At 38.6% G+C, this 16,092-nt stretch overlaps 1 protein-coding gene across 1 annotated transcript in view; it reads right to left on the bottom strand.

Moving 5' to 3' along the window:
- Positions 1–2,134: 2,134 nt before the first annotated feature.
- The window catches only part of dipk1ab (divergent protein kinase domain 1Ab), a 60,587-nt gene continuing 46,629 nt past the window's right edge, over positions 2,135–16,092 (bottom strand). Inside the window, exons 2-5 of the mRNA XM_007233608.4 lie at positions 9,197–9,331; positions 8,842–8,949; positions 7,457–7,633; positions 2,135–4,692 (exon numbers count right to left, since the gene is read on the bottom strand). Of these exons, the coding sequence (XP_007233670.1) occupies positions 3,877–4,692; positions 7,457–7,633; positions 8,842–8,949; positions 9,197–9,331 (1,236 nt within the window). The 3' untranslated portion in view covers positions 2,135–3,876. The remainder of the gene's footprint in view (positions 4,693–7,456; positions 7,634–8,841; positions 8,950–9,196; positions 9,332–16,092) is intronic.

Raw genomic sequence — 16,092 nt, 5'->3', positions numbered from 1 at the left:
CTCTAAAGTGGTGTGTGTGGTGTGCATGCAGCATGTGGAGAATCGGGTTAACTGCATGTGGAACCAAGACTTGCCTGAAATCAACTCTGCTGATATAATGAAGTGGGTTTATCTAAACCTCTAATTGGCTGCCAGTACAGAATTATAGCCCTTTTGGTTCTGAATGTTTTGGTTGATTTTAGATTTGTGCATTTTGACTACATGCTTCTAAAGGTCATGTTTGTGTTGGGTTAATGCAGAATCTACAACGTGGTCTGCTTGAATATCCTACACAACTGTATGCTTTGATATTTGATATTTCGTGTGTCTGACTCTTGACTCCCAGGCTGGCAAAACTGTGCTCAGCAGCCTGGTCACAGTGGCTATGGTCTGTGATGCAGAGTTATATTTCTGGGTAGGTGCATCTGGCTACAGCATTAGGTGCACAGCTCTACACATGCTTAGTGTAGATTTAATTTGGAAGCAGAAAATCTGATCTGACTGTTCGCTACAGGTCCATGATTCTGATTTTAAAGAAGCGCATCAAGAGATCTCTGTTAAAATTCTCTATTCACTTACACTGACTGACTTACCATAGTGTTAAAGGTTCTGGAGTCTTGTACCTTCTGTAAAACAAGCCCTAAAGGTAACTTCTGTTTTGCAATATTGATAACATGAATCCTGTGGAAAATGCATTTTGAAGTTTTACTCAAGTGCTAAGATGTTTTAATTTGTATGGTACCGGTACATCGCGTTCAGGTCCGTGGTAAACATGAAAGATGTAGGCTGTGTTTGAAACTTAAAACCTGCTGCTTATAAATTTAGGCAGGTTTCTAAGGCAACCAGTTGTGTCTGAAGTGAAGTATTTAACTTGCCGTCTGTTTCATTTGGCAAAAATGCCAGCTGCTGATGAGCACAGCTACATGCTCAAATCCAGCAGTGAACTGTACACTGTAGCTTAGCTTGTTTTGGACACATCCGAATTGCTACACTGCCTGCACTTTTGCGTTTCAGACAAAGAGGTGTCCTGTCCTTAAGTCCTGCACTTCATTGGTAGAACTCTGAGAGCCCTGAAACCTAAAATGAGGCACTGAGAGCTTTAAAATTGCACAGGTAGTTTTTTTTTAAAAAAGACAAATAGGTAGGCTAGGGAAGTCATTCAGTGGAAATATTCCTACAATATTTGTTATTTCCACATAATTCATTTTTGCAATCTGTTCCTTATCTTACCGATTCATATTGTGACCTAATTTTAATATTTATTTTTAAAACTTACTGTGGTTCTTAGCAGCGATGTCAGTAACGTGTTACTCTAATCTGACCATTTGTTTTCATTAAAGAGTAATCTAACGTTATACGTGGGTGGGGGTGGGGCGAGAGTTGACTGCTGCTGTTGAATGTAACTAATAAAGTAACTTGTAATCTAACTTGGTTCCTTTAAAAAAAGTAATTCATAAATTAAGTTTGGAAAGGGGTAATCAAATGATATTACTTTTAAGTAATCGCCATAACTGGCTGTCAGGGCCTTTCATATTCTACCAATAAAGGGTGGAACTATTTTGAGGTTTTTAATGGTGCAAAGTTGTGATTTTTTTCCATGGACAAAGCTATGCCATATTGGTTGCATTGTAAGCCGGTTGGAGCACTGGCTAAAAACACTATTACAGAATGCTTGGGTGAATGGAGGTGGGGTATTTAGATATTACACTTTAAATTTATTTCAAACGATATTTCTCCTTTAATGGATTAAGCCTAGTCCTAGACTACTTTTCCCTTTAACCACTACTGGAAAACCCTCCATATATGTCTTACAGGTCCAAAACTAGATGTAACTTGTGAATCAGTGATGCAGATTTAGAAATTAAAAGGAAACAATGTAAAGTACGTGGTTAGCCTGATACCAGTCGAACCTCTGTGTCTGTGTGCGGCCTTTGAGTTTCTGCCCTGGAAAACAAACAAACAAAAAAAAATAACGCACTGATAATTTAGAATATTTATTTTTATGCATCAACATATCATGCCTCTTTATTTACAACCAACATGTTTGTACACACTTATATATTGTCATTTGGTGACTAATCATGACCTATTAAACCTTTAAACAGTCTGTCTATCCCAGATACTTTAATCTGATTTTACACAAAAACACAAAAAAGTTTTATAAGGGCAAAATTTGAATAGCTTTTAGTCTGTGCCTAATTTGCACCAATTCTGGTGTTTATTCAAACAATTCAGTTCTTTCTATTGACTTGATTTACCTCATCTTATTGATTTTAGTGTAGAAATATGGAACAAGGTTCTGTTATCCAATCAGGACCAGTCAGCATCTTCAAGTCACCTGACTCTACTTACCTACAAATCACCAGGTTTAGTAGGCAGAAGTTCAGCAAAGTTTACATATTCCTTTCTCATACAGGCCTATAGTGGTGTTTAAAAGTTTGTGAACACTAATATTTTATATTTCTGCATGAATTTGGCCTAAAACTTTAAAGTCTTACTCTTTCTAAAAGTAAGTAAAAATAAAGCAAATTTTAGACTTGCTTATTTATTTATTGAGGAAAAATAATCCAATATATCATATTTGTGAGTGAAGATAATAGTATGTGGTATTCCCCCTGTTTATCAATAACTGAGCTTAAACGTTTCCTTTAACTGTAGATTAATTTTAGTCCCTTAGGGTCGTTGTCTTGCTGCATGATAGATTAAGCTCTCTCCAGAATTTGCGGGAATAATAATATATGTATATATATTTTTTTGTTTGTTTGTTTAATTATCAAAAATGGCAAGCCACCCTGGCCCAGACGCAGCAAAATAGACAGACCCAAAACATGATACATTTATGCTTGAATGCAGTGTTTTCCTTTTGCAAAACATGTTTCTTATTTAAACCAAACATATCTACTTCATTATGTGTAAAATAAGACTTTGTTCGCTGTTCTAAAAAATAAAACCTGATTATCGTCCCATTGATTGAAAACACTGTCTAAAACAAAGTGAAACACTACCTCTCTTAATCCTAAAGGCTCACATACTTAAACCACTTACATTTATGTAATATTAGACAATTTCCCACAACAAATAAATTACTGATTTTTTTGTTTGTTTAATTTATTTTATTTGATTTTAGGACTTAAAAAACTAATCAAATATTAGGTTAAATTAGTGCAGGAATATAGAAAATTCTAAAGTATTCAGAATCTTTTAAACGCCCCTGTATTTGATGACCTGTGGCAATGAAACGGCATTGGACAAAACTAAATGGTGAATTATTATTTTTTTAACAATTTTGGCAAAAAAAAAAAAAAAATTATATGTTCTACTTTTTTCCACAATGGGGCAACAGGATTTGTTCTCACTGTCATGTTTAATAAGTGGTTCCTATGTAATATTTTACCTTCTATCCCAGATACCTATACCTGGAAGCATTACAATGGGAGTGATGAGGGGAGAGAGCGCCACCTACTGTACTACTGTACCCACTCAGAGAGAGAGAGCATGTTCTTCAATAATCTTTCAGACTGATGAAGAAGCACCAGCATGATCTGGTATTTGGGTTCTTAGTGTCTGTGTCAGATAGAGAAACGCAATGGCTGAAGTTTACAGAATAAGAGAACATGACTGTGACTGTAGTGCCCCCTGCAGTAGTGCGCAGAATTCACGCATTATGAAATATGTTGAATGAAGTATGTCATAGTTTTAGGCCTTAGTCTGCTGAATCAGTCTGATCCCCTGAGCTCTGAACTTACTGAGACTGTCCTGTAGTTGTGGTGTATCATCTAAAAACTGGAGGATAATCAGACTGCTGAAACTGGGTTTACCATATCTTAAGCCATTCAGTTTCTGTGCTTTTATTTAGACTCCTGTCCCTCTGTCCCGCCCGCTGGGGGACAGAATGTCTCACTTGGAGTCTTTGGTGTGGGATATCTTCTTCCACAGCAGCGTCTTCAGGTTGTTGAGGATCAGGGAGTGCTCCATTTCCATCTGCTCGGTTGACCCCTTCAGGGCGATGCAGGCATACAGCTGTTTCTCCAGCTCCTCCCTCACGTCCGACGGCGCCCCCCTCAGAAGGTAATCCTTCAAGGCGCCACAGGCTTTGGCTAAGTTGGGCCGCGTCACCTCGGTGGTGCAGCGGTGTTTGGTGAGGTCGCAGGAGGTGTGGCAGTCTGCTCCGTAAATACAGTCAGCGTCCACGTCGCACCGCCGCTCTCGCATCACCTCCTGGAAAGCGGCTTCGGGGACGATGCGCCGGGCGTCCACCACCTTCAGGTCGTGGCGCTCCGTGTAGCCGAAGCCGGCGGCGCTCACGTCGCACATGAGGAAGCTGCCGAACGTGCCGTGGAACACGTCCTCCACGAGCTCCAGCAGGCCTATGGCGATCTTGGCCTTGCGGGGCCACGAGGGCGACGCCCACTGGTCCATGCTGCGGCGCAGGCCGGCCGGGATCCACAGCTCCACCACCCAGGGCAGGCTGATGCCGTACAGGGGGGCGTAGGGCACCTTCTCCATCACGTACAGGTCCCCGCAGAAGCCCAGCAGTCTGGGGGTGTGCTCCCGGCCCTGCAGCACCACCGCCAGCAGGAACTCGTTCAGCTGCAGCAGAGCCCAGGCCGAGCGAGCCTCCGCCAGCGAGATCTGACCGTCCTTATCGGCGTCGGCCACCCCGAGAACCAACGCCACCAAGTCCAGTAGATTAGCCTGGTCACCCACCTTTACCTACAAACCACGACAGGAAACTGTTAGTTAAGCTGCTGGTGGCAACAGTCTTACATTTAAACAATATGAAGCAGTTTTCAAAACAGGGTTTAAAGCTACAGTAAATGCCATATTCCACCGAATCTGTGCCATTTCTGTCCCCAGGAAATTAAATGTGCACACAAAATAACTTTAAAATACATTTTATTATTAAGTATAATCTCTTGTACAGGGACCTAATTGCAAAAGTAACCATGCTGGCATTTCAACGTTGAATAAACGTTGAATCAATGTTGATTAACGTAACTTATATGTTATGGTTGAATCACCTGTTGATTTTGAAAAGTGAATCAACGTTGATATAGCAACATTGTTTCAACGTCATACATTCAACTATTCAATTAACATTCAATTAATAAACCATAGCTCACAAAAAATAGAAAATCCTATGGTTAACAAAGTGTTAACAAACATTACCCCATCTGAAACATTTGTTATATTCTACAAGTCACATCTACAACAGGAAGTGACATCATTCGCTTCTTCTGAAGACCATGGCAAGACCATAATTAAGTTCCCTCCTTTGTTTTTCAGTATATTTGATATTATTCCCTGCTGGCACACAACCGACCTTTAACGTTGAAATGTGTTTGAAATATGAAAGTAATGTCTGTTGTTGTTTCAACGTTGTGCGTTCTCTCTCTCTCGCGCGCGCGCCCCCAACGACCTTTAGTTAGCTAGCTAACCATACATGCGGCCGCCTGTAGATGGCGCATTTTAACAGTAAAAAACAGCATGTAAGCAAAGCGCTGTGCGCTCTGAATAAAGGGGAGAACACAATGCGAGGGACAGAGTTTAATTCTGAGTGGAATATAATGTAAATAAAATTAGCTGAATTAAACGTTATCGCTTTCACTTTTGGCCTAATTTCTAGGCCATTATCTCTTTAGTCTTAAGTCGTCTAGAAACTATCATACCTAATACATAATACATCAGACTGTCAAAATCCTGAAGGGCAAATATTATTATATTATTATTTTTTCCACAATGACCCTGTGAACACAGCATGTAACATAAAATAATTAATGGTGAAACAGCACTTTTCACCTAATTCCAAGGCCATTATCTCTTTAGTCTTAAGACATCTCAAAACATTGGCTATCAGACCTAATACCCAATACCCAACACTGTATTAGGTCTGATAGTTTTTTTTGTGAGACGACCTAACCCTGAAAAGATAATGGTCTTGGAATTAGGCGAAAAAAGAGCAATTTGCCTCTTCATTCTATTATATTACATGCTATGTTTACAGGGTCATTATGGAAAAAATCCATAGTAATATTTGTTCTTCTTTAGGATTTTGACAGTGTGAGGTACTGGGTATTAGGTCTGATAGTCATTTTTGTGAGAAGACTAAAGACTGAAGAGATAATGGTCTTGGAATTAGGCGAAAAGTGCTTTTTCACCATTAATTATTATTATTATTATTATTATTATTATTATTATTATTATTATTATTATTATTATTATTATTCATTATTATTATTTCACCATTCATTATTATTATTATTATTATTATTATTATTATTATTATTATTATTATATATATTACATGCTATGTTTACAGGGTCATTGTGGAAAAAAACCCACAGTGATATTTGTTCTTCCTCAGGATTTTGACAGACTTTTTTAGACGATTTAAGACTGAAGAGATAATGGCCTGGGATTTAGGCCAAAAGTGAAAGCGATAACGTCTTATTTCAGCTAATTTTATTTACATTACATTTCACTCAGAATTAAACTCTGTCCTTCGCATTGTGTTCTCCCCTTTATTCAGAGCGTTTGTACAGCGCTTTGCTTACATGCTGTTTTTTACTGTTAAAATGCGCCATCTACAGGCGGCCGCATGTATGGTTAGCTAGCATTTAAGATGAAACAGAAATCTGAATAAGACACTGGCGAATAAGAAGCTAACTTCAGCGACATTGCTTTAAAAAAACATGGTTATAATGAAGATTCATTGTTATTATGAAGTTAATAAAGGTGCGGCTGTACAGAATGCCCAGCGTACCGAATCATGGGGTTTATACCGCGGTTTGAACCGAACTTTGAACTGAACGAATTTTCTGTACCGTTACACCCCTAGTAAATATATCTAAATGATTGGATTCAGAGTTGAAAAAGAATGAAAAAAATAAGTTTAGTTTGGAAGAGTTACAACAACCACCCATTCGGTGTAATGGCCCAAATAGTTTTTCTCTTGTAAAAACTATGTATGTATATACAATATAACAAATGTTAACTATAATGAATTATTTATTTACATTTATTTAACCAGGGTAGTCACATTGAGATTAAAAATCTCTTTTACAAGTGAGCCCTGGCCAAGACAGCAGCACAAAATCAACTAATCTACACCCTTATAGCATAGAGAAGTAATACACATATACATACAAACAAATTACTTTAACAAGCATAAGTATAAAAATTGTAACAGATGATTTAAATTCCTTCAGTGAAATAAACTGATCTAATCTAAAATGTTTCTGAAGATTATTCCAAGTCGAAGGTGCATCATAACTAAAAGATTTCTTTATAACAAAAAAGCTACTTTAAATAAAAAAAAAAATTGAACTGGGGTGGCGATCATGCTGACCTCAGTACCTCAGTAATGTTCTTTGGATTTGGTGCAATCAAATTCTCACAGCAATGCTGTACATCCAAAATCTAGTAGAAAAGAGATAAAACAGTAACTCAATACTTTGTTCATATAGTAAAATTTAACCTTTAAATGGCTCATGACCATTTCCTTAAACTTCTCCACAGATGTGCCTTTAGTGGGCCTGTTAAAGGAAACTGGTTCTTTTCTGGGCTCCAGTTCTGCTGCCAGGTCATAGTGATGAACTTCCTCCATGTGGCACTTAATGATGCCCTCCATATCTCCCCAGCTTCCAGAATAAACCTGCAAGCACAAGAGTCAGTTAGTCTTTCGTTATAGACTTACATCAGAGAAGATTACACAGTCTTTTTGTGTAATTAGGACCTACATATAGTATATGCACAAATAGCATTTTTGCATCTGTCCTTAAGCAGCTTTACAGAGTAGACCCGACAAACAAGCTTTTATCAGTGTTAGGCCACATTGGTGGGCAGTTATTAACTGGAAAAGGTTAAAGAGATGGAATTACTTCTGTTTGGATTTATGGAGAACAGAGAATGTAAATGGATATCAGAATATGATGAACAAGGTAACAAAAAAAGGAGCCAAATCTGAAACACTGGCATTCATCCACTTAACCATCCACCAACCTGAATGATTTTGTGCAGAATGCAAACTCTCATCCAACATCAATATCAAAAATGTTTTTTTATTTTTTTTATTTAAACCTTTATTTTACCAGGCAAATCATTAAGAACAACTTCTTATTTACAATGGCAGTCTGGCAAGAGGCACAGCCAATTGAAAACATACAACACACAAACAACACAGCATAGAGAGAGAGAAAATGACCTTACAAGTGACCTTACAAATACACTTCTGGATCAATGGACAAAAATTTCCACATACATAATCTTGCAGAAAGACTTTCCTGGGAATGTGGACACTGTTAGGGCTGCAAAGGGGGGGCAACTCCAAATTAATGCCTATGAGTTTAGAATGAGATGCCATTAATCTTTTCCTAGTATAATGGTCACTTTCCTAGGAATCACTGAAGGGAAGAGGAAGGCAGTGGTGGGCAGGGTAGGTGAGACAGCAGAATGAGCCTCTTGTTGGCTCTGGAGTTGACAGGAGAAGATGAGCTGAAAGCCAGGAGAAGGTGGACAGTGACTGGATATCACTGCTGACCCGCCGGCTGGATGGCTTTGTGGTTAAGGGTGGAAACGCCCAGGGAAAGTCGGATACCACCTGATGACATCTTCTCCTGGCAGAAAGCTCTGATCACTATGTGATTTGAAAGTATCTGTAGATGTATTCAGCAGAAGTGTCGGTGTCCCAATATTTTTGTCCATATAGTCAATATACAGAGTGTACCAGCTGGGCATTGATAGACTGATTCAGGCCACAATTATTTAGCTTGCATTGATATCATATGAGCTGTATTGTAGTGTGTGTACAGAAGTGTGTGTATGTGTGTGTGGTATAATAGTATAACTGGAGAATAGTCTGACCTGGTTACTGGGCTTGGCAGACAGACACTTCCCAAAATAAAGCGTATCCTTTTCACACAGACTGCTGCATGCTGTTCCATCGATCACCCCTCTCCGGAACTTATCACACTGCAACACACACACACACACACACACACACACAACAACGCACATCAAAGACCAGCAATATCACAGACACAGAGCCTAAGACACACTCTGACCCATTTCTCTCTCTGTAATACACCCCCCCTCACCCATCCAGCACATCAGCTCAGTTCTGATTGCAGTGCTGCTCCAGCAGGTGGCTCCCTCCCCACAGTTCTGCCTCCAGCCAGGCTGCAGATAATCTGGATCTGAGCCACAGAGCTGAACTCACTATAGCGTTCTTGCACTCATGTCCCCGGCACAGCTCAGTGTAGGAGGAGTACTCCACATACACCACCCAGCTCCCCACGAACACCGCCAGCCAGGAGAAGAACAGGTACTTCATGTGGAGGTAGGAGAACCGGGCCTGCAGAGAGGAAACAGAATAGAGGAAGAGTGTGTTTTACAGATATGAGTAACATAATGCAAAAAATAAATAAATAGCTTCACTCAGAAGGAAGTGTGGGGTTTTAAATCTGTTTGAAGACTAAATTTACCTGGAACAATAAATGATAAATAAATTTAGACCAATATTGGTAATATTTTTTGATGTCCAATAGCATCCCACTGATTCCAAGACTTTTTTAATGTAATATTGGGCTGTTAAATGTCCTGTAATGAAGACCAAAGAGATCTGGTATTGTACCAAATTACCGCCCACACCATGATACCAGGGCACTGTTGGTCACTGTTGGTCTTAAAGAAGTAAAACAACACTTTAAAACTGGCTAATTCCAAAACCCCAAACCTGTTACATCACAGTCCTGACTTTTTAATAGAAGGCTAATTTTACCACCCCCAGTGGACAGTGCAGTGCAGTGGGTATACTATTAATGATGGTGACTGTTGCCGCCTGGCTAGAATTGTCTGTGCAAACAGACAAATAATTCAGGCAGAAATCTAATTCACATTCACAATTAATGCAGAAACCCTATCCACATATCCCAAAGGTCAGATTATCTCTCTTTAGCTTCTATTGGACATGGCAAAAGTCATGATACACAATATAGTTCCTTTTCGAAGATATGTGGCTTGATGTAGTGTAGTGTAAACTTTTATTACTAACTTCATTTCTTACTGAATCATCAGCTACAGTACGCTTGAGGTGAAGGGGAACAGAGGAAAACTATGAGCTTAAATACTTAATATAAACACAGCAGTGAGACCAGGGAACTGTCTCTAAAATATTCAGGGCTTCTGAAATATTAAATAATTCATATACTCTTGGTAAAGATGCTCATCATATCATTGTAATATTTATTAAGTTATTTATTTCACAGTGGCTAAGGTCTAATTAGAATGAGCTCAGGCTGCAGACCTGTCTAAAGCATTGTGGTTTAATCTGTAAAGATGGTACAGCCGGTGGAGTCGTGGAGCTCAGTGAACATCTCCTATTAATGTGAGATGTTTAAAAGCTCTCAGCCAGGCCGAGCCGTCATCTCTTCGTCCACAGGTTATACACACCACTAGGAATAACTCCAGCAGTGCAGCCACGTGAAGATGTTTCATAAAATATGTAATTTTTACCCATATCTCACTTGGAGGAGAGAATATCAGATATGATGTGTGTTATGCAAGGCATATTATACAAGCGCACATTCATTTCTATATATTTACAGGTCCCCTGCTGCCCAATAAAACTATCAGAGGCTTATTTTAGGTAAGTGTACCTCCCATTAAAAGTCACGTCACTAATATACTAGTACAGACAGGAACAGTATTGTCTTTAGAGACAAATCCAGATGGGGATCTGATGGCGGTCGGGTTTGAGTATAGAGGTCTCCTGGTGACTTCAATCCTGTTGTTGCTGTGGAGCGACCCACTGCCCCAACAAACTCCTGGTGTGATGATCTGAGGATCATCTCATACGAAAGTTGGTCACCACTGGTAGTGATACAAGAAACACTAATATCTCAGTGATATGTGAAAGACATCCTGCACACGTGTTTCCTCTCATGAAAGGACTTTCTACTGACATTGTTCAGCAGGATAATGCTCACCCACACACAGCAAGGGTTTCCCAGGAATGTCTCCACCAGACTGTAACACTTCCTTGCTCTGCAAGGTCTCCAGATTTATCACCAATCCAGCATTTATTGGAGCAGCTGGGACGCAGCTTCAGATCCTGTAGAGCAGGATCTACAGGCCCAGCTGTAGCAACATCTGTGGGCAATTGTGCTGCAGGATGCCATACAGAACCTGTATACCGCCATGTTATCACGTATTGTATCCAAGTTTAAAGGTGGCCAAATGGTTGTAGTATTCTTGGTAGTAGTTAAAATAATAGAAGTAGTAGTAATTACAGTAGCAGCAGGGAGGAACTGGCCATTGGGAGTATTGAGACATTTCCGGGTAGGCCACTCTATGTGTGGGCCACTAAAACAGCTAAAAATAGAACCTAATTCAAGTACTGTAACATTGTGCATTGGTTCACAATATTAGTCAGATAGTCAATCACGGAACAATGAGTAAATATTAGTTTAATAATGAGTGAAAACTGAAGAAAAACACCCAATAGATGTTGTATAATAGGCAGACACAGAAAAGGTAGCTAGTGTTCAGAGATCCTTTGACAGTTTAACTAGCTGCTGTCAGCACCATGGTACGCGCTGCACAACCGCAGGTTGGGTGTAAATGTACAGAGGCACTGTACATTTAAATTGGTTTCCATGTCAGAACTTAGAGATTTAGTGCTGCGCTCTAAGCAAACAACCACTCCACTAGATATTTATGCCCCACAGCTGATAAAGGCTACGTTTGATATCTTAGGACCATTTGTCTTAAATATCATAAGTAGTTCTCTAGCCACTGGTATGGTTCCTGCAGTTTTTAAACATGGCTAAATTACTTGAAAAGGTTGTGTACTTTTAGCTTTTACCATTCTTAAGCTACAATAGTGTTTTTGAGACTTTTCAGTCTGGTTTTAAGGCTGTGCACAGCACTAAATCGGCGCTCCTTAAGGTGACAAATGACCTCTAACTAACTGTCGATTCAGGAAAGGGTGCCATCCTTATGTTATTGGATCTAAACTCTGCATTTGACACAGTTGATCATAACATACTTACTGGCCGCTTAAAAGAGTGGGTGGGTCTACAGGGTGTGGTTTAAACCCTACCTTGGAGATAAAACTTTTTCAGTAAATATGGGCAACTGCTATTCCTCTTCTGCTGATGTGAGGTGTGGTGTTCCACAAGGGTCCATTCTAGGACCCATCCTCTTTTCACTATACATGCTACCATCAAATTACTAGGAAGCTAATGTCAATTTTAATTTTTATGCTGATGACATACAGCTGTATCTTCCTATTAGATCCAATGACAATGGTTCCTTTATGTCACTCAAGAATTGTCTTGAGGAAATCAAGTCGTGGGAGGCTGTCAATTTCCTGCATCTGAATGAAAGCAAAACAGAGCTTATTATTTTGGGTACTTCTCATCTCTGTAACAATGTTTCTAATAACCTTGGTCCTCATATGTAAAGTCTTCAGTGAGAAATCTGGGTGTTGTTTTTGACACAGACCTTAGATTTGATAAACAAATCAGCTCTGTGGTAAAAAGTAATTTCTTCCAGCTCAGAAACATTGCAAAACTAAAGCCTTTTTTTAGTTTTTCTGACCTTGAGAAATTTATCCATGCGGTTATCTCTTAACGAAAATACTATGTATTTTCAGAAACCCAAATCTGGTCACCCTAGATTAACCAGTCTCTTCTGCATCGCTTACAGTTAGTCCAGAATGCTGCATGCAGATTATTGACAAAAACCAAAAAAACATATAACACCAGTTTTTGCCCCACTTCTTTCGCTACCTGTCGAATACAGTTTAAAGTGCTTTTAGTTGTTTTTAAAATATTAAATGGTCTTGCACATTTTTATATCGCAGATTTGCTCACCTCAGTCTCAGAGCGCTCTCTGAGATCATCATCATAGTTTAAAGACTCACTTATACAAACTTGCTTTTGAACAGTGAGTTACTGTGGTAATTTCGCGGTCGATTCATCCTATATTTTTTGTTGTGCATTTTTAGTTTATTTGTATTTTAGCACTCTATTTATTTTATTTCTGTTTTATGTTGGGATACTTATTTTAATGTTATTTAAGTGATTTATTTTACCTATGTTTTGGTTGTATGTATTTATGTGTAGTTATTAGACATTTTATGTACAGCAGCTTGGGCAGTGTAGGCTGTGTAATAAGTGTATAAATAAAGCTTCCTTACTTAATTACATATTTTAATATTTAACATGTTTTAATTTGGGTTGTTATGATTGTTGTGGGCAGTGTTGGGAAGGTTACTTTTAAAATGTAATCCCTTACAGATTACTGATTACATCACTCAAAATGTAATTTGTAACGTAATCAGTTACATTACTTCAAGTGAGTAACGTAATCTGATTACTTTGGATTACTTACAATATTGTCGTTTTTTTAAGCCTGAATGAATGTAGCAACCACATCTTGCATATTATTGTTTTATTTTTCCTTCCAGTTAATAGATGGACAAATAAAACAGCCTTTTCAATCACCCTATAAAAATACTTATGAAACCATTTAATCGAACAATTTTATAAAACACTTCTATAAATTGATGATAAAATCATTAAAAAACAAACAATGTAACAACAACTGTAAGCTAACTATTTGCAGGTTTGCCACTTTCTGCAGGTGGATTTTTTGCCAGGATTATCTAGGGGTGTAAATCACAAGATTCATTACGATACGATTATTTTAGTCAGCGATACGATAATGTACGATACCTCAAATTATGTCTTTATACGATACAATTCGGTCCAATAGGATTTAATGCGATTACAATCTGTTCCTTTTCTAAGAACTCACAAATGCAAACAAAATATAATTTGAATGTTTTATTATTAAATGTCAAATGCAGTGTAATCATAAACAGTAAACAATAATTCACTTCAACACTTTAATTTCCATTATTTAAGTTCCATTTGAGAACATCAAATGCAGAAAAAAAAGCGCCTGTTATATTTAGAGTTTACAATGTGTGTATGGATGTTGGTGATGAATAGTCAATCATTCTCTACATTTCCTGATTCAGTAGGGTCTTGACAAACAAATTACAAAATTTGTAATTTATATCACAATGCATTGAAGAGTTACACTGCATTATATTAGGTGTCCACCAGGCGTCTTCAAAGTGTTCAAAACCTCTCCAGTAAATCTGTCTCTATACAGCCAGAGTTTGTAATATTTTTGTTTGTTTGTGATAAAATAAATGAATGTAAGTCTATTTCAGAGTAATATTAATACTTTTTGATGAAATGACAAACAAAATCACACGTATGCGCGCTGTGGGCGCACTTATGTTTAGCAGAGGGAATTTGGTGACAGCGGTTAGGCATGCCCCTCCCCCAGCCATTAGGAGACCAATCAGGGCAAATTACGTACCAATGTTTTCGTCTAAGGGTGGACTATTGGTTGAAATAGGTGTCAATCACTTTTGTGACGCTGGAGAAAGGCTATGACCTGATTTGATTGGATTGATCCAGCGCTCACGTTATTGGTTCAAAAGACGATCACTCAAGAAAAATAGTGGTTTGTGGACCAATAAAAAACACAGAATCTAGAAGAGGACATCCTTAGCTTTGTACTCACGTACAACTTTACGTGAAAATATTACATTGTGTGGTCGCTAGGAGCTTGAGAATATTACGTTTCAGCTGCGCTGAAAATAAACGCATGTTTGTGAGGAGAAGTGAGCAGGCGAATAAAGGACTTTATGGATATTTTATCTGCGATTCAGTGCTGTACTGTGGATGCTGTGATAGTAAGCATGGGCGTGGTAGTGGGGGGAAAAGTGGACCTGACTACCCAGGGCCCGAGTAGGGAGAGGGGCCCATAAAAATCCTGATTTATTTATTTATTTATTGTGATGTTTTTATTATTGAATTGGGCCCTCCAATAAACTATTTATTAATTAATCTATCAAATATATTGATAACATCAACTGAGAGAATAAACAGTCCTCTAAACATATTGGACATTCTGGGGGCCCCCTCCTGGAGGCGCAAAATGGTTTAGTCCGCCGCACAGCCACCGACTACAGGTGTACCGTCAGTGAGCCCAGATTTAATGATCTGTGGGCTAAAGACATCATGCTGCCCAAAAAGCAGAAATCAGGTTATCAAAATAAGAAAGAAAGGAAGGAAAAAGAATAAGAGGAGGCAGCTGTTGACGGTTTTCTTTCCCGAAGGTGAACCGAGTTTGCTTGTTATACAAAGTCCAATTAAAGTTAACGTAGTCCACTCCAGACAGCTGCTGCTGATGTTTGTATACTCACGTGAAGTCATTATCTTAGCTAGTTGCCAACCAGGTATAAAGACAATTATGAGCCGCCTAACCTTAGTTATCAACATTAACCAGTTTTAGAAACAAACAGTGGCGCAGCAGTGGTCAAGTATTCAAGGGCGAGCCCCCCCCCACCCCACACGCCCACCTTACGTTGGTATGTTGGTTCGCGCGCGCGAGAGAGTGTGAGAGAGAGCTGCTGACTGGTAGAATTGCTGCCTAAATACGAGTTGTTTACCTTAAGTTTAAAGTAAGTTATTCTTTTGATTCAGTGCGTGTGCTCTAGCCTATTGTCTACTAACACAGAAGAGCTGAAAGTGAAACAATGCTGAGACTTAATAAATGATCCACCTAGAAATATTTCTGCTGCATATATCAACATGAAAATAGCCTACCAATATCACTGTAGGTGCAAGTGCACACTAGTAATATATTAAGCAATAAAGCAATTTATTATTTTTGTCTGGTAAAAAGCCTTAGCATTGCTGTGCAGTGCTGTGCTTAAAAGCTATTTTTTAGCGTTTAATGCTCAATAAATTCATGATGTTATCAAAGCCATTAAATAACTAAGTAACTGTGATCTCAATATTAATCAAAAATAATTGTGATCATGATTTTTGCCATACATTTTTGCCAGAGACTGTAGCTTAAAAATGTATTAATGCTTTTTTATTTTGGATAAATATTTTTTTCCTTTATTTTTGCTCACGTTCTTCATGTACTGGCATTAATGGGGCCCACTGACATTGCTAGTGTACAGGGCCCAAAATTTGCTGCTACGCCCCTGATAGTAAGTGAATTTTCTATAATGTAATA

Source organism: Astyanax mexicanus, chromosome 5 (genome assembly GCF_023375975.1).
Source record: "Astyanax mexicanus isolate ESR-SI-001 chromosome 5, AstMex3_surface, whole genome shotgun sequence".
Classification (NCBI taxonomy): domain Eukaryota; kingdom Metazoa; phylum Chordata; class Actinopteri; order Characiformes; family Acestrorhamphidae; genus Astyanax; species Astyanax mexicanus.
This window is presented reverse-complemented; position numbering and strand designations above follow the sequence as displayed.